Source organism: Piliocolobus tephrosceles, chromosome 8 (genome assembly GCF_002776525.5).
Source record: "Piliocolobus tephrosceles isolate RC106 chromosome 8, ASM277652v3, whole genome shotgun sequence".
Classification (NCBI taxonomy): Eukaryota; Metazoa; Chordata; class Mammalia; order Primates; family Cercopithecidae; genus Piliocolobus; species Piliocolobus tephrosceles.
In genome coordinates, this window is record NC_045441.1 from 145204353 (window position 1) to 145222564 (window position 18212).

Below are 18212 nucleotides of genomic sequence, written 5' to 3' on the forward strand. Positions count from 1 at the left end.
CAATAAAAAAAAAAAAAACAAGGTATACAGGCAATACAACAAATAGCACGATGAATAGAATAGTACCTCACATCTCAATACTAACATTGGATGTAAATGGCCTAAATGCTCCACTTAAAAGATACAGAATTGCGGAATGGATAAGAATTCACCAACCATCTGCTGCCTTCCAGAGACTCACCTAACACATAAGGACTCACATAAACTTAAGGTAAAGGGGTGGAAAAAGACATTCCATGCAAATGGACACCAAAAGTGAGCAGTAGTAGCTGTTCTTATATCAGACAAAACAAACTTTAAAGCAAGAGCAGTTAAAAAAGACGAAGAGGGATATTATATAATGATAAAAGGTCTTGTCCAACAGGAAAGTATCACAATCATAAATATATATGCAGCTAACACTGGAGCTCCCAAATTTACAAAACAATTACTACTAGACCTAAGAAATGAGACAGACAGCAATGCAATCATAGTGGGGGACTTTAATACTCCACTGACAGCACTAAACAGGTCAAGATAGAAAGTCAACAAAGAAACAATGGATTTAAACTATACCCCGGAACAAATGGACTTAACAGATCTTTACAGAACATTCTACCCAACAACTGCAGAATATGCATTTCTTTCATCAGAGCGTGGAACTTTCTCCAAGACGGACCATACGAAAGGACACAAAACAAGTCTTAATAAATTTAAGAAAACTGAAATTATACCAACTACTTCCCTGACCACAGTGGAATAAAACTAGAAATCAACTCCAAAAGGAACCTTCAAAACCAGACAAATACATGGAAATTAAATAACCTGCTCCTGAATGATCACTGGGTCAACAATGAAATCAAGATGGAAATTTAAAAATTCTTCAACCCAAACAATAATAGTGACACAACCTATCAAAATCTCTGGGATACAGCAAAGGCGGTGCTAAGAGGAAAGTTCATAGCCCTAAATGCTTACATCAAAAAATCTGAAAGAGCACAGATAGACGATCTAAGGTCACACCTCAAGGAACAAGAAAAACAAGAACAAACCAAACCCAAACCCAGCAGAATAAAGGAAATAACCAAGATCAGAGCAGAACTAAATGAAATTGAAACAAACAAAAAAAATACAAAAGATAAATGAAACAAAAAACTGGTTCTTTGAAAAGATAAATAAAATTGATACACCATTAGCAAGATTAACCAAGAAAATAAGAGAGGATTCGAGGCTATTATGAACACCTTTAGGCACGTAAACTAGAAAACCTGCAAGAGATGAATATATTCCTGGAAAGACACAACCCCCTAGCTTAAACCAGGAAGAATCAGATACCCCAAATAGATCAAAAACAAGCAGTAAGAGTAAAATGGTCATTTTAAAATTTACCAACCAAAAAAAGTCCAGGATGAGATGGATTCATAGCTGAATCTTACCAGACAATTAAACAAGAATTGGTACCAATCCTATTGACACTATTCCACAAGATAAAGAGGGAATCCTCCCTAAATCATTCTATGAAGCCAGTATCACCCTAACACCAAACCAGGAAAGGACATAACCAAAAAAGCAAACTACAGACCAATATCCTCGATCCACATAGATGCTAAAATCCTTAACAAAATATTAGCTAACCGAATCCAAAAACATATCAGAAAGTGTTGATCAAGTGGGTTTCATACCACAGACGCAGGGAAGGTTTAACATACGCAAGTCAATAAATGTGATACACCACATAAACAGAATTAAAAACAAAAATCACATGATCATCTCAATAGATGCAGAAAAAGCATGGAACAAAATCCAGCATCGCTTTATAATTAAAACCCTGAGCAAAATCTACATACAAGGGACATATCTCAATGGAATAAAAGCCATCTATGACAAACCCACAGCCAACATAATACTGAATGGAGAAAAGTTGAAAGCATTCCCTCTGAGAAATAGAACAAGAAAAGGATGCCCACTCTCACCACTTCTAGTCAACATAGTGCTGGAAGTCCTAGTCAGAGCAATCAGACAAGAGAAACAAATAAAGGGCATCCAAATTGGTATAGAGGAAATCAAACTGTTGCTGTTTGCTGATGATATGATTGTATACCTAGAAAACCCTAAAGACTTCTCCAAGTAGCTCCTAAAACTGATAAATGAATTCAGCCAAGTTTCAGGATATGAAATTAATGTATACAAATCAGTAGCTCTCCTGTACATCAACAGCAACCAAGCTGAGAATCAAATCAAGAACTCAACCCGTTTCACAATAGCTGCAAAAAAAACAAATAAATAAAACACTTAGGAATATACCTAACCAAGAAGGTGAAAGGCCTCTACAAGGAAAGCTACAAAATACTGCTGAAAGAAATCACAGATGACACAAACAAATGGAAACACATCCCATGCTCATGGATGGTTAGAATCAATATTGTGAAAATGACCATACTGCCAAAAGCAATCTACAAATTCAACGCAATTCCCATCAAAATACCACCATCAATCTTCACAGAACTAGTAAAAACAATCCTAAAATTCATATGGAACCAAAAAAGAGCCCATGTAACCAAAGCAAGTCTACACAAAAAGAACAAATCTTGAGGTATCACATTACTGATTTCAAACTATACTATAAGACCATAGTCACCAAAACAGCATGGTACTGGTATAAAAATAGGCACACAGACCAGTGGAACAGAATAAAGAACCCAGAAATAAACCCAAATACAGCCAACTGATCTTCCACAAAGCAAACAAAAACACGCAGTGGGGAAAGGACACCCTATTCAACAAATTGGTGCTGAGATAATTGGCAAGCCACATGTAGGAGAATGAAACTGGATCCTCATCTCTCACCTTATATAAAAATCAACTCAAGATGGATCAAGGACTTAAATCTAAGACTTGAAACCATAAAAATTCTAGAAGATAATATCAGAAAAACCCTTCTAGACACTGGCTTAGGAAAAGATTTCATAACTAAGAATCCAAAGCAAATGCAATAAAAACAAAGATAAACAGCTAAGAATTAAAGAGCTTTTGCATGGCAAAAGGAACCATCAGCAAAGTAAACAGAAAACCCACAGAGTAGGAGAAAATCTTCACAATCATACATCTGACAAAGGACTAATATCCAGAATCTACAACGGACTCAAATTAGCAAGAGAAAAACACACAATCCCATCAAAAAGTGGGCTAAGGGGCCAGGTGCAGTGGCTCATGCCTGTAATCCCAGCACCTTGGGAGACCAAGGCGGGCAGATCCCAAGGTCAGGAGATCGAGACCATCCTGGCTAAAATGGTAAAACCCCGTCTCTACTAAAAACACAAAAAATTAGCCAGGTGTGGTGGCGGGTGCCTACAGTCCCAGCTACTTGGGAGGCTGAGGTAAGAGAATGGGGTGAACCCAGGAGGCAGAGCTTGCAGTGAGCGGAGATCACGCCACTGCACTCCAGCCTGGGCAACAGAGTGAGACTCTGTCTCAAAAGTAAAAAAGGTGGGCTAAGGACACAAACAGACAATTCTCAAAAGAAGATATACAAATAGCCAACAAACTTATGAAAAAATGCTCAACATCACTAACGATCAGGGAAAAGCAAATCAAAACCACAATGTGATACCACTTTACTCCTGCAAGAATGGCCATAATCACAAACAAAAAAGAATAGACGTTGGCATGGATGCGGTGAACAGGGAACACTGCTACACTGCTGGTGGCAATGTGAACTAGCACAACCACTACGGAAAACAGTGTGGAGATTCCTTAAAGAACTAACAGTAGAATTATCATTCGATCCAGCAATACCACTACTGGGTATCTACCCAGAGGAAAAGAAGTCATTATACAAAAAAGATACTTGCACACTCATGTTTACAGCAGCACAATGTGCAGTTGCAAAAATGTGGAACCAACCCAAATGCCCATCAATTAACAAGTGGATAAAGCAACTGTGGTATATATAACAATGGAATACCACCCAGCCATAAAAAGGAATGAAATCATGGCATTCACAACAACCTCGACGGGATTGGAGACTATTATTCTAAGTGAAGTAACCTAGGAACGGAAAACCAAACATCGCATGTTCTCACCCACAAGTGGGAACTAAGCTATGATGATGCAAAGGCATAAGAATGACACATGGACTTTGGGGACTCAGGGGGAAAGGGTGGGAAAGGGGTGAAGGATAAAAGACTAAAAATTGGGTTCAGTATATACCGCTTGTGTGATGGGTACACCAAAATCTCACAAGTCACCACTAAAGAACTTAACTCATGTAACCAAATACTACCTGCTTCCCAAAAACCTATGGAAATAAAAAAACCTAAAACTAAAAAAAAAAAAAAAAAGAAATTATAAAAGGCACAAATGGAAAGACACCCTATGTTAATGGATTGGAAGACTTAATATTGTCAAAATATCCATAATACCCAAGCAATTTACAGATTCAATGCAATCCCTGTCAAAATCCCAACGGTTTTTTTTTTTTTTTCTGGGACGGAGACTTACTCTGCCACCCAGCCTGGAGTGCAGTGACACAATCTCAGCTCACCGCGACCTCTGCCTCCTGGGTTCAAGTGATTCTCCTGCCTCAGCCTCCCAAGTAGCTGGGATTACAGGCATGCTCCACCATGCCTGGCCAATTTTTGTATTTTTAGTAGAAACGGGGTTTCACCACGTTAGCCAGGCTGGTCTTGAACTCCTGACCTCAGGCGATCCACCCGCCTCGGCTTCCCAAAGTGCTGGGACTACAGGCATGAGCCACTGCACCCGGCCCCCAGTGGCATTTTTTTTTTTTTTTTAACAGAAGCAGAAAAAATAATTCTAAAAGTCTTATGGAATGACAAACAACCACAAATAGCCAAATTAATCTTGAGAAAGAACAAAGTTGGAGGCATCACACCTCCTGATTTCAAAATATATTATTACACAAAGCTAGTTATCAAAATAGTATGGTACTGACATAAAGACAGATACATAGAACAACGGAACAAAATAGAGCGCCCAGAAATAAATCCATTTATGTACAGTCACCTGATCTTACACAAGGCTGCAAATAATACACAACAGGGAAAGAAAAATGTCCTCAACACATGGTGTTGGGAAAACAGGAGATACACATTCAAAAGAATGCAGCCTTCTCTCACACCATACACAAAAATCAACTTACAAAGGATTAAAGACTTAAACTATAAAACTCTCAGAGAAAAACTCTCTGAGAAAAACACAGAGGGAAGCCTTCACAACACTGGCCTTGGCAATGATTTCACGGATATAACACCAACAGCGCAGGCAATAAAAACAAAAATATGTAAGTGGGAATACATAAAACTGAAAAGCTTCTGTACAGCAAAGTGGACAATCAACACAGTGATGGAAATGAGAGAAAATAGCTACAAATTGTATATCTGAAAAGGGGTTAATATCCAAAATACGTAAGAAACTTCCATAGCACAAAGGTAAAAACAACTAATAACTTGATTAAAAAACAGGCTAAGGACTTGAATAAAACATTTCTCTAAAGACATACAAACAGCCAACATGTATATGAAAAAATGTTCAATGTCACTAATTACCAGGGCAATGTAAATCAAAACCACAATGAGTTATCACCTCACACCTGTTAGGATGGCTATGATTTAAAAAAAAGACAAGTGTTGACAAGGCTGAAGAGAAATCGGAACCCTTGCAGACTGTTGGTGAGAATGCAAAATGATGCAGCTGCTCTAGAAAATATGTGGGTTCCTGAAAAAATTAGAAACAGAACTACCATATGATTCAGCAATCTCCCTTCTGACTATTTATCCTAAAGAATCACCATCGCAATCCCAAAGAGATATTAGCACTCCTATATCCACTGAGGCAATGTTCACAATAGCAAAGATGTGGAAACAACCTAAATGTCTATTAACGGATGGATAATGAAAATGTAGTATACAGTGGAATACTATTCACCTTTAAAAATATTTGAAAAAAGGACATTCAGCTGGGCATGATGGCTCATGCCTATAATCCTAGCACTTTGGGAGGCCAAGGCAGGAGGATCACTTGAGCTCAGGAGTTTGAGACCAGCCTGGGCATCACAGTGAGACCTCGTCTCTACAAAAAATTAAAAAATTAGCCAGGCATGGCAGTGGGTGCCAGTAGTCCCAGCTACTTAGAAGGCTGAGGTGGGAGGATCATTTGAGCCCAGCAGGTCAAGGCTGTAGTCACCACATTCCAGCCTGGGCAAGAGAGCGAGACTCCATCTCAAGGGGGGAAAAAAGGAAATTCTGCAATATGCAACAACATAGATGAATCTTGAGGACATTAACCTAAGTGAAAAAGAGAGTCACAGGAAGACGAATACTGCATGATCCCACTTATATAAGGTATCTAAAATGGTCAAATTCACAGACTCAAAGAGTAGAAATGGTGGTTCTCAGGGACAGGGACAGGGAAGGAAATTGAGAGTTACTAATCAATGTTCATAAAGCTTCAGTCAAGCAAGATGAGTAAGCTCTAGAAATCTGCTGTGCAACATTGTACCTATAGTCAACAATATAACTGCACACTTAGAAATTCGTTAAGAGGCCGGGCACGGTGGCTCAAGCCTGTAATCCCAGCACTTTGGGAGGCCGAGACGGGCGGATCACGAGGTCAGGAGATCGAGACCATCCTGGTTAACACGGTGAAACCCCGTCTCTACTAAAAATACAAAAAACTAGCCGGGCGAGGTGGCGGGCGCCTGTAGTCCCAGCTACTCCGGAGGCTGAGGCAGGAGAATGGCGTAAACCCGGGAGGCGGAGCTTGCAGTGAGCTGAGATCTGGCCACTGCACTCCAGCCCGGGCGACAGAGCAAGACTCCCTCTCAAAAAAAAAAAAAAAAATTCGTTAAGAGGGGCTGGGTGCAGTGGCTCACACCTGTAATCCCAGTACTCTGGGAGGCCGAGGCAGGCAGATCACGAGGTCAGGAGTTCGAGACCAGCCTGGCCAACATAGTGAAACCCTGTCTCTACTAAAAATATAAAAAATTAGCTGGACGTGGTGGCAGGCACCTGTAATCCCAGCTACTCAGGAGGCTGAAGCAGAAGAATTGCGTGAACCTGGGAGGCGGAGGTTGCAGTGAGCCAAGATCACACCATTGCACTCTAGCCTGGGCAACAGTGCGAGACTCTGACTCAAAAAAAAAAAAAAATTTTTGTTAAGAGGGTAGATCTCACATTAGGTATTCTTACTGCAATAAAATCAAGTTTTAAAAAAGGAGGACAGGGCCAGGCACGGTGGCTCACACCTGTAATCCCAGCACTTTGGGAAGCCGAGGCGGGTAGACCACCTGAGGCCAGGGGTTCGAGACCACCCTGGACAACAGGTGAAACCTGTCTTTACTAAAAATACAAAAATAAGCCAGGTGTAGTGGTACACACCTGTAATCCATGCAACTTGGGAGGCTGAGGCAGGAGGATTGCCTGAACTCAGGAGGCGGAGGCTACAGTGAGCCAAGATCACGTCACTAGACTTCCAGCCTGGGCCACAGAGCAAGACTCCATCTCAGAAAAAAAAAAAAAAAAGGCAGGGGAGACAGTATAGGAAGACAGGAAAATTTATCTCAAATGTTTTTAGAATGTCCCAGTGTCCTTTAACCTCAAGTAGACAACTAGGGAGTGGTAAGATATACAGGGACAGCAGTGAAAGTCAAAGCCTCTTGATGAAGGAGTAGGAATCTCCTATGGCTGCTGTAACCAAATAACACAAACTTAGTGACTTAAAATAACACAAATTTACTGAATTTCACTGGGCTAAAATCAAGGTGTGAGCAAGGTTGGTTCCTTCTGGAGACTCTAGGAAAGAATCCATCTCCTTGACATTTCTAGCTCCTGGAGGCCGCCCACACTCCTTGGCTCATGGTCCCTCCTCCTTCCTCAAAGGGCATCACTCCAACTCTGTCTCTGTCATCGCATCTCCTTCTGACTCTGACCCTCCTGCCTCTCCTACAAGGACCCTGTGATCACATAGAGACCACCCAGATAATTCAGGATAACTCCCCTTTAACGTACTGACATCTGCAAAATCCCTTTACCCATGTAAAGTAACATACCACAGGTTCCAGGGAATATCACATGGATTACCAACTTGAGGGGCCATTATGCGGCCCACCACAGAGGGGAAGCTGATTTAACCCAGTTTAGAAAAGCCAAATACAATGAAACCTTCATACCTCTATCCCATTCCTTTTTGCTCTTCTATGTTAGAAAATCACTTCAACATATGTTGATACTACATATCAACACCATTCTAATACACCATTCCACTAGAAGACTTGACAACCATGTGAGAAAAAGAAAAGCAGCCCCTGACATCTGGGAGCTGGCCTGGTAATATCGCAGCTGGGTCTGGGTGTTGCTGTAAACTGGCAAGCAACTCAGAGCAAGGCACACACCTCGGCCTTGATGACTGACACTTCCGTGGAACATAAACAATTTCAGAGAACATCAGTATCAGACAAGACCATGATGGATAAAGACTAAACAAGACCACTCTGTAATCACTTCTGAACACAAGCAAAAAACATGAACATTGTCCAAATCACAAGAATGACCATCTCTCTATGCTGGCTAACAGGAATGACTGTTGCTTCTTTACCAGTTACAGCTTTAGCTTTATTCCAGTCTTCTCTCCTTCTAGAAAAGATTTCTTAAGCTATCCAATTACAGAATTATTCCAGCTTCCTAACAGCATCCCACACAGATCAAAGCCTCACTTCCTTAAACTCTTCCCAAACTACCTAGTAGAAGCCCAAATCCCACTTGAAAAGTTACTTAAACACCCCACAGTTCTCCACGGAACTCACCGCAATATGCAATAAGCCCCATTTGTCCAACTACAGGTGTGCTCTTGGTAGTCTTTGGCTGGAGGGCAATGACAAAGGTCAGAAAAGACTACACACTCCACGGTAACTGTATTCTGAACTTACATACCAGATTGGTGACTGGTTCCCATCTTCTGCCCAACCATTATCCTGAAGTGGGAAGGACTAAAGTTTTTGATCTCCTGCACAAAGAGTAAGCCATAGAGTTGAGGGCAAGACATTGGCAGAAAAGAGCAGGTAAACTCACCTAGAGAGGCAGCAGGTGAAGGATAATTCCTTCTATCCCCATTATCTCCCACCTCTCATTTTGCCTAAAAGAAGCCAACTAAATGGGAAGGTTCTAAAATCTCTGTTGTAAAAGTCCCAGTCTGGTCAGGCACGGTGGCTCAGGCCTGTAATCCCAGCATTTTGGGAGGCCAAGGCCGGGGCGGATCACCTGAGGTCAGGAGTTCGAGAGCAGCTTGGCCAACATGGCAAAACCCCATCTCTACTAAAAATACAAAAATTAGCCAGGCATGGTGGCGGGCGCCTGTAATCCCAGCTACTTGGGAGGCTGAGGCAGGATAATCGCTGGAACCTGAGAAACGGAGGATGCAGTGAGCTGGGATCGCTCTACTGCATTCCAGCCTGGGTGACAGAGCGAGACTCCATGAAAAAAAAAAAGTCCCAGTCAACCCCAGACTTGGTTCCAAAAATATTATAGCCAAGAGGGGAGCTTAAGCCATACCCAGGATAAGGAAGAATTCAGATTGCGCAGCCAGGCTGGGCATGGTGGCTCACACCTCGAATTCCAGCACTTTGGGACGCTGGGGCAGGAGGATTACTTGAGGCCAGGAGAGTTCAAGACCAGCCTGGGTAACATGGAAAGAACCTGTCTATACAAAAATGGCCAGGCACACTGACTCACACCTGTAATCCCAGCATTTTGGGAGGCCAAGGCAGGAGAACACTTGAGGTCAGGAGTTCGAGACCAGCTTGGCCAACGTAGTGAACTCCCGTCGCTACTAAAAATTCAAAAACATTAGCCGGGCATGGTTGCAGGTGCCTGTAATCCCAGTGGGAGGCTGAGGCAGGAGAATCACTTGAACCCGGGAGGCAGAGGTTACAGTGAGCCTAGATCATGCCACTGCACTCCGGCCTAGATGACAGAGTAAGACTCCACATCATAAATAAATAAATAAATAAAATTAGCCAGGTATGGTGGTGGGCACCTGTAATCCCAGCTACTCAAGAGGCTGAGGCACAAGAATTGCTTGAACCCAGGAGACAGTGGTTGCAGTGAGCTGAGATCATGCCACTGCACTCCAGCCTGGGTGACAGAGTGAGACTCTGTCCCCAAAAAAAAAAAGACTTGCAATGACTCACCTGTAATCCCAATACTTTCGGAGGCTAAGGTGGGTGAATAACTTGAGCCCAGGAGTTCAAGACCAGCCTAGGTAACACGGTGAAACCTAGTCTCTACAAAAAATACAAAAATCAGCCAACTATGGTTGTATGTGCCTGTAGTCCCAGCTACTTGGAAGGCTCAAGTAGGAAGATCTCTTGAGCCTGGGAGGTAGAGGCCGCAGTGAGCCATGTTTGTGCCACAGCATTCCAGCCTGAGTGACGGAACGACACTCTGCCTCAAAAATAATTTTGAAGAGAGTCACAGCCTACAAGGTGGCAATCCTGACGGCTGGGAAGCATCCTCCCGCAGAGCACAGAAACAGACACTTTAAGGGAGGATCGAACAGGGATTTATGCTGAACGGGTTGGCCAAGTTTACATATTTAACAGGTTATAGGAGGAGCTATGAATATTCACAAAGCGGGGGAGGTCATGCACATGTAGGCTGAATAAACATGTATGTTACATACTTATCCGCATTCACATGTGGGTGGAAACTTAACATCCAAACGCATTACAATGAGGCCCTGTAGTCAGATGGCGAAGCAGGGACATGAAGGCGCTCAAGTGCACTGCCTCTGTAAACTGGCCAGAACCAGTTCATGCTCAGGCTCTTATCAGGACAAAGTTACTGCAATCAGTCTCTTATCCAATCAAAGCTGTAGTTATAGCTTGTGGAACAGGGAGTGAGGGTCAGTTAGTCAGGGTCTGGCAGTGAGTGAGCTGCAGTTATTAATATTGCTTATCTGGAGGCCAGTGCTTGTTTAGCTGCCAGAAAAAAAGAAACACCTTGAGATAGTTAGAACCGAGTTTATTCCTTAAGGGGTGGGGGGCGGGGGGGGGGGGGGTGCTTTACTTAACCCTTGCCTGGCATGGCCCTACATCTTGTTCACCGTTTGGTATTTTATTGTCACAAAGAGTCTGTTCTCTCAGTCTTAAGATCTCTATTTTAACAATAATGCTGGTCAGTTGTTGTTTTTAAACCTCAAAAGGGAGTGGGTATAACAAGGCATGTAAGATCGCTCATCCCATTCTGGCTGGGAATTCAGTTTTTAAGGTTTCCTGGGGTCCTCTTAGCCAAGAGAGGGTCTACTCAGTTAGCTGGCAGTCTTAGGATTTCATAGCTAGCTCTCAAAAGAAAGGAAATGGATCATTACTACCTGATATTAATAGCCAAAGTCAAATATGATCACTAAAGCAACTGACAAGAGATCTATGAGATATTCATAACACAAAAAACAAAATTATTACATGAGTATTTAAAAGTTAAACACTACATTGTACACAAAAATTAATTCAAAATGGATCAAAGACCTAAACATAAGAGCTAAAACTATACAACTCTTAGAGGAAAACCTTCATGATGCCGGAGCTGGTGATGAATTCTTGGATAACACAAAAAAACACATGCAACAAATGAAAAAACAGATAAATTGGACTACAAAATTAAAGACTTTTGTGCATCAAAGGACACTATCAATAGAGTAAAAAGGCAACCCTACAGAATGGGAGAGAAGTGTTTGCAAATCACATGCCTGATAACGGGTTAATATTCAGAATATATAAAGAACTCCTAGAACTCAACAACAAAAATCAAGCAACTCAATTCAAAAACAGGCAAAGAACAGATATTTCTCCAAAGAAGATGTACATATAGTCAATAAGCACACGAAACAATACTGAACTTCACTAATAATTAGGGAAATGCAAATCGAAACCACCATAAGATACCATTTCACATCCATTTTAAAAAAAAAAGAAGAAAAACAGAAAACAATGTGTGTTGGTGAAGATGTGGAAGAACTGGAAACCCCGGTTCCTTGCTAGTGGGAATATAAAATGGTAAAGCTTCTGTGGAAAACGGTATGGCAGTTCCTCAAAAAATTAAACATAGAATTATCATATGATCCAGCAATTCTACTTCTGAATTGAAAGCAGGGACTCTAATAGATATTTCTACACCCATGATCACAGCAGCATTATTCACAATAGCCAAAAACGGAAACAACTCAGGTCAATTGATGATTGGATAAGCAAAATACGGTATACACAAAAAGAAAATATATTCAGCCTTAACAAATTCTGGGCCAGGTGCGTTGGCCTGTAATCCCAGCACTTTGGGAGGCCAGGAGTTCGAGACCAGCCTGGGCAACATAACAAAACCCCATCTCTACAAAAAATACAAAAATTAGGCCAGGCGCAGTGGCTCACACCTGTAATCCCAGTATTTTGGGAGGCTGAGGCGTGTGGATCACCTGGGGTTAGGAGTTTGAGACCAGCCTGGCCAACATGGTGAAATCCCATCTCTACTAACAATACAAAAATTAGCCAAGCATGGTAGCGCACACTTGTAATCCCAGCTACTCAGGAGGCTGAGGCAGGAGAATTGCTTGAACCAGGGAGGGAGAAGTTGCAATGTGCTGAGATCACGCCATTGCACTCTAGCCTGGGCAACAAAGACTCTGTCTCAAAAAAAAAAAAAAAAGAAAAAAAGAAAAAGAAATTCTGACACATGCTACAACACAGGTGAACCTTGAAGGCATTATGCTAAGTGAAATAAGCCAGACAGAAAAGGACAAATATTTTGTGGTTCAACTTGGAACAGTCAGATTCATATAGGCAGAATCAGCAGCTGGAGAGGGGGGAATGGAGAGTTACTGTTTCATGGGTATCAAGTTTCAGGTGATGAAAAAGTTCTGGAAATGGATAGTGGTGGTGGTTGCACAACAATGTGGATGTATTTAATACCAATGAACTGTATATTTAGATATGGTAAATTGCATGTTTTATATATATATATCTTATCATGATTAAAAAGTTAAGCAATTATAGCATTATGTAGCAAAATCAGAAACAATTGAATAATTTCAAAAACTGGCAACAGGTCTTATAGAAAAAGCAAGTATTTACATTCACTCTAAATATAAATCATTTGAGAAAGAAATGCCGAAGACTGGGAACGCTGACCCTGGTCACTGTCTATGCTGGTTCTGTAGAAGATGGAGTAGACTCAACCAGCCAGGGTTGCTGGATTGAGGGAAACAGGGGTGAGGAGAGTCAGAACTAAAGAACTCTGTAATCAGTACCAAAACCGAGTTGTTTTCAGGGGAGTAGACAAAGCTCTGGACTGTTTTAACATGTGTCCCTTTCTCAACCGAAATTCTAGAATATCTAATTAATTAAAACTAAAGCCAAAGAGCAGGAGGATCACTTGAGCCCAGGAGACAGATCTGGTCAACATGGTGAGACCTCACCTCTACAAAAAATTAAAAGATTAGCTGGGTCTGCTAGTGCACACCTGTATGATTCACGCCTATAGTCCCAGCTACTTGGGAAGCTGAGGTGGGAGGATCACCTGAGCCTGGGAAGTCAAGGCTGCAGTGAGCCATGATTGCGCCACTGCACTACAGCCTGGGCAAGAGAGTGAGACCCTGTCTCAAATTAAAAAATAATAATAAAACTAAAGACAGACCAATAAAACAGCATAAAGTCTAAAATTAAACCTTATGAATATACAGTTACCTATCTGTGACAAAAGTCATAAATAGTGCTGGAGCAACTGGACATTCCTGTGGGAGAAAAAAATATGACTCCTACCTTGCACCAGACACAAAAAATAAATTCTAGATAGACTGCAAATTTAAGTGAGAATAATTCAATAAAGCATTTCGAGAAAAGAACAAGAGAACATCAGTCTTAAGAGTAAGTAGTGATTCTTAACCGGGACATAAAAAGTACTCAAAAAATTTTAATAAATTGAACTATATTTAAATTAATAATTTCTGTTGATCAGAAGATATCATTAAGAGTGAAAGGTATCCACAGAGTGGGAATGAAATATGTGTTGTGTGTGTGTGTGTGTGTGTATATATATATATATATATATATATATATATATATCTGACAAAGAAATCTTATCCATTTGTATTACAATATAATACAAGTTATACTGTAAAGACCTTGCAAATCAATATTAAAAAGATAAACTTAATTTTTAAATGGGGAAAAAAGTTGACCCTTCACAAAAGATTTCCAAATGGCTAATAAACAAACAGGTGCTCAAATTCATTAGTTATCAGGAAAATGCAAATTAAAATTATTCGTATGATGAACACTATAACACACTTGCTAGAATGACTAAAATTAAAAAGGACAGCAAATACCAAGCGTTGGTAAAGATGAGAAACAACCACACCTCTGAGACTCTCAGCACTGGCAGAAGTGTACCCTGGTACAACCACTTCGGAAAATTGTTTAAAAGTATCTACTAAAGATGAACAAACGCACACTCTTTAACCTAGGGTTTCCATTTCTAGGGCTATACCCAACAGAAATGCACAAACATGTCCACCAAAAGCTATGTACAAAAATATTCATAGCCAGCCGGATGTGGTGGCTCACACCTGTAATCCCAGCACCTTGGGAGGCCAACGTAGGTGGATCACGTGAGATCAGGAGTTCAAGGCCAGCCTGACCAACATGGTGAAACCCCGTCTCTAATAAAAATAGAAAAATTAGCTGGGTGTGGTGGCATGCGCCTGTAATCCCAGCCACTCGGGAGGCTGAGGTAGGAGAATCACTTGAACCCAAAGGCAGAGGTTGCAGTGAGCCAAGATTGTGCCACTGCACTCCAGCCTGGGAGACAGAACGAGACTCCATCTCAAAACAAACAAATAAACAAATATATATATATATACACACACACACACACACATATATATATATATATATATATTCACAGCCAAGACCTAGAAACTACTTAAGTGCCCATCAACAGTAAAATGAAAAATAAATTGTGCTATAGTCACACAACTACAGCACTGAGAATGAATTATAACCACGTACAAAATGGAGAAATTTCACAAACACTGTAGAAGAAACTGGACACAAAAGAGTGTATAATGTAAAATTCTATTTACATAAAGTTCAAAACTAAGCAAAAACTAATCTATGATATTAGAAGCCAGGGCAATGTTTACCCTTTGGTGGAGGAGAAAGTAACTGGAAGGGGGAAAGGAATCAGTCTCCGGGATGATAGTAAAATTGTTTCTTTTTTTCTTTATTTATCATGGTAGAGATGGGGATTCACTATGTTGCCCAGGCCGACCGGTCTCAAACTCCTGGTGGATTCAGGAGTACACAGGAGTGTTTAGTATGAAATTATCTGAAGGGTACATGTATGACTTCACGAACTTATCTCTGTGTATTTTAGCTTCAATTACAAAAATTACAAATAAATTTGTACCAAATTCCACGAAATCAAATTCCACCAGCTCAGACTTCATATGTCCTCTTTATTCAAAGTATGACTTCCAAAGTGATTCTCAATTTTCAAGATCAGTAAGTACACAAATTAGACAATTCTTCACCTCGAACCAAGTGTGACTGAATCATAGACAACTTAGGAGAGGGGTAAATACAAATAGAAAAAATTGATATACTTTACAACCGTTATGAAAACACAGATAAACCCAATTATAATACATTCTAGAGCATCACGAAATGATAAAAACATCAAAGTAGACTTTCCAAGGTCAAGTCCGCTTCCTGACCCCTGCCAACAGCACACACAGAAACATGGGCCAAAAAAGAGCTGCTTCCCTAAGAAGTTGCTTCCAGAGCAAAATGGACTTTTGCTGAGGTTCTCACTCCCATAAATAACCAATATTCTCACCCCAAAAGGGAAGGTTTCGAACTCAATCCACGTGGGGGCTGGGGGAGATGAAAGAGGGATGGAAACGTGAGGCGCCGGGAGGGCAGGAGGTGTTGACTGGGACAAGGTAACCGGCCGAGTCCAAACGCGAGAGGGGGGCGGGCTCCGCGCAGCATGGTCCTTCCAGGACCCACCGGGCCCACCCAGGCTCTCCGGGACGCCTGCGCATCCACCTGCCTACCTGGCCGGGCGGCGGAGCGCGGGGGCGCGCACTGGCGGGGCCGCCGTCCACACCCCGAGGCGCGAGCCACACATCCCCCCGCAGAGGAAGCCCCCGGGGTCCCGGAGCGCGGCGCGTACCGCAGCCCTCCCCGCGGAAAAGGAAGGGCAGGACGGGGGCCGCGGGGCAGGGGCGGGGTCCGGGTTGGCACAGAGGGAGCGGGAGGGGGCAGGGGAGGCAGGAGCGGAGCGGGGGGCAGGCAGAGGGACGGGAGGGGAGGGGTGGGAAGGGAGAGCGGCAGAGGCCGGGGCGGGCGGCGCGGGGCGCAGGCCCGGAGGTGAGGGGCCGGGGCCAGGGACGGAGGGCCCGGGCAGGCGCGCGGGGCTGTCAGGGGTGCCTCGGTCCCCACGCACCGTGGACTCCCGCACTTGGCTGTGGAAGTGCTGCTCCCGCGCCGACACCTCGTCCTGCCCTTCCATCCTCCTTCATGCCCGCCGCCGCGCCGCCCGCGTCCGCGCGCTCCGCCGCACCATCGCCCGCCCGCCGCAGGGGCTCGGACGGCCGCGCCGGGGACCGGGACCGGCACGGGCCCGCGAGCCGCGGTTGGAACAGGTACCGAGACCACTACACCGGCCGCCGCCTCAGCAGCCTCAGGCGAGCTGCTCTGGCTGAGGGAGGGCGGGCGCCGCGCAGCCGGGGGCGGGGCGGGGGCGGGACGGGGCGGGGAGCGGGCGGTGCAGGGAACGTCAGACGAAAGGCGACGATACGTCAGAGAAGCGCGCCTCGCGGTCTTCCGGGCCGCTGGGCCGGGAGGAGCCTAGGGGGCGGGGTCCAGCCACGCCCTCAGGAGCTACCCCAGTTAGGGAGGCTTTGTCCTGGCGTGGGGTGGGGACGGGGAGCGAGTCGAGGGTTCTGCGACTTCTGCCCACCTGGCCCGGCCGCAGTCTCTGAGTTCCTGTTCCTCACAGGAGCTAATTATTTATGACAGCTGCAAGGTGGCCCTCCCCCAGTTACTCAGTGCTTGGCACTCAGCACCCCTTAACTCAGCACTCAGTACCGCACTCAGCCTCAGAGGACCTGGGCAGAGGGAAGCAGGGAGTCCCCTGCGGAAACTCTTGCTCTGCCAAAGTCGGTTGACAGGTCGGAAATCGGTGGTTTGGGGCCGGGCTTTGGGCGGAAACCTAGCTTCTCTGGGCCTGATAAGGGTCTTGGGCTGTCCCACCTGGAAAACTCAGATAACCGAGCTCGCGAGGTCCTTGTCAAGTCCTTCCGGTAGCTCGGTCACTAGGGTGAGTTTTATGACCCTCAGTGGACCCTAAACAGCACGTAATATATATATTTGTCACCGCCAAATATATCAAACACAATGATTCACCCTCCATTCCCCATTATCTTTCTTTTTGCTATAACATTTGAATTTAAGGGAATGTTTGTAATTTTACCTTGGGATTTATTTGGCTACGAGGAAGTCATTTAAATTGCTAGTGGCTGTGATTTTTGTTTTTGGCATCTTTGAGAATTCTTAGGAAGTGTGAAAATCTACAAATTGTTTTCAAATATCATTTAGATTTTTTTTTTTTTTTTTTTTTTTTTTTTTTGAGACGGAGTTTCACTCTTGTCGCCCAGGCTGGAGTGCAGTGGCCGGATCTCAACTCACTGCAACGTCCGCCTTCTGGGTTCAAGTGATTCTCCTACCTCAGCTTCCTGAGTAGCTGGGATTACAGGCGCCCACCACCACGCCCGGCTAATTTTTGTATTTTTAGTAGAGATAGGGTTTCACCACGTTGGCCTAGCTGGTCTCGAACTCCTGACCTCAGGTGATCCGTCCACCTCGTCCTCCGAAAGTACTGGGATTACAGGCGTAAGCCACCGTGCCTGGCCGTTATATAGATTTTTATGAATCTAAATTTAACAGCTAATGAAATTGGTGCAAAGTTTTTCAAAGACAAATAAATATATGGTAATTTAAATGTTGCCGTTTCTCTTCACAATTTTGAGTTAAAATTTTTTCACAACTCAAACTTGTTATGGTGCTTGGTGAAGTGGGAGGCCCCGACACATTGTTTCTATGAGTTCACTATAGCTGAACATTGTGGTGGTGGGAAAACTTAGAGAACCTGAGGCTTGTTCTCATC

At 43.3% G+C, this 18212-nt stretch overlaps 1 protein-coding gene across 4 annotated transcripts in view; it reads right to left on the minus strand.

Moving 5' to 3' along the window:
- LMBR1 (limb development membrane protein 1) overlaps positions 1–16773 on the minus strand; it is a 212157-nt gene extending 195384 nt beyond the window's left edge. For all 4 annotated transcript variants that reach the window (XM_023225374.2, XM_023225370.2, XM_023225371.1 and 1 more), the window contains exon 1: positions 16491–16773. In XM_023225374.2, the coding sequence (XP_023081142.1) occupies positions 16491–16556 (66 nt within the window). In that variant the 5' untranslated portion in view covers positions 16557–16773. The remainder of the gene's footprint in view (positions 1–16490) is intronic.
- Positions 16774–18212: the final 1439 nt, after the last annotated feature.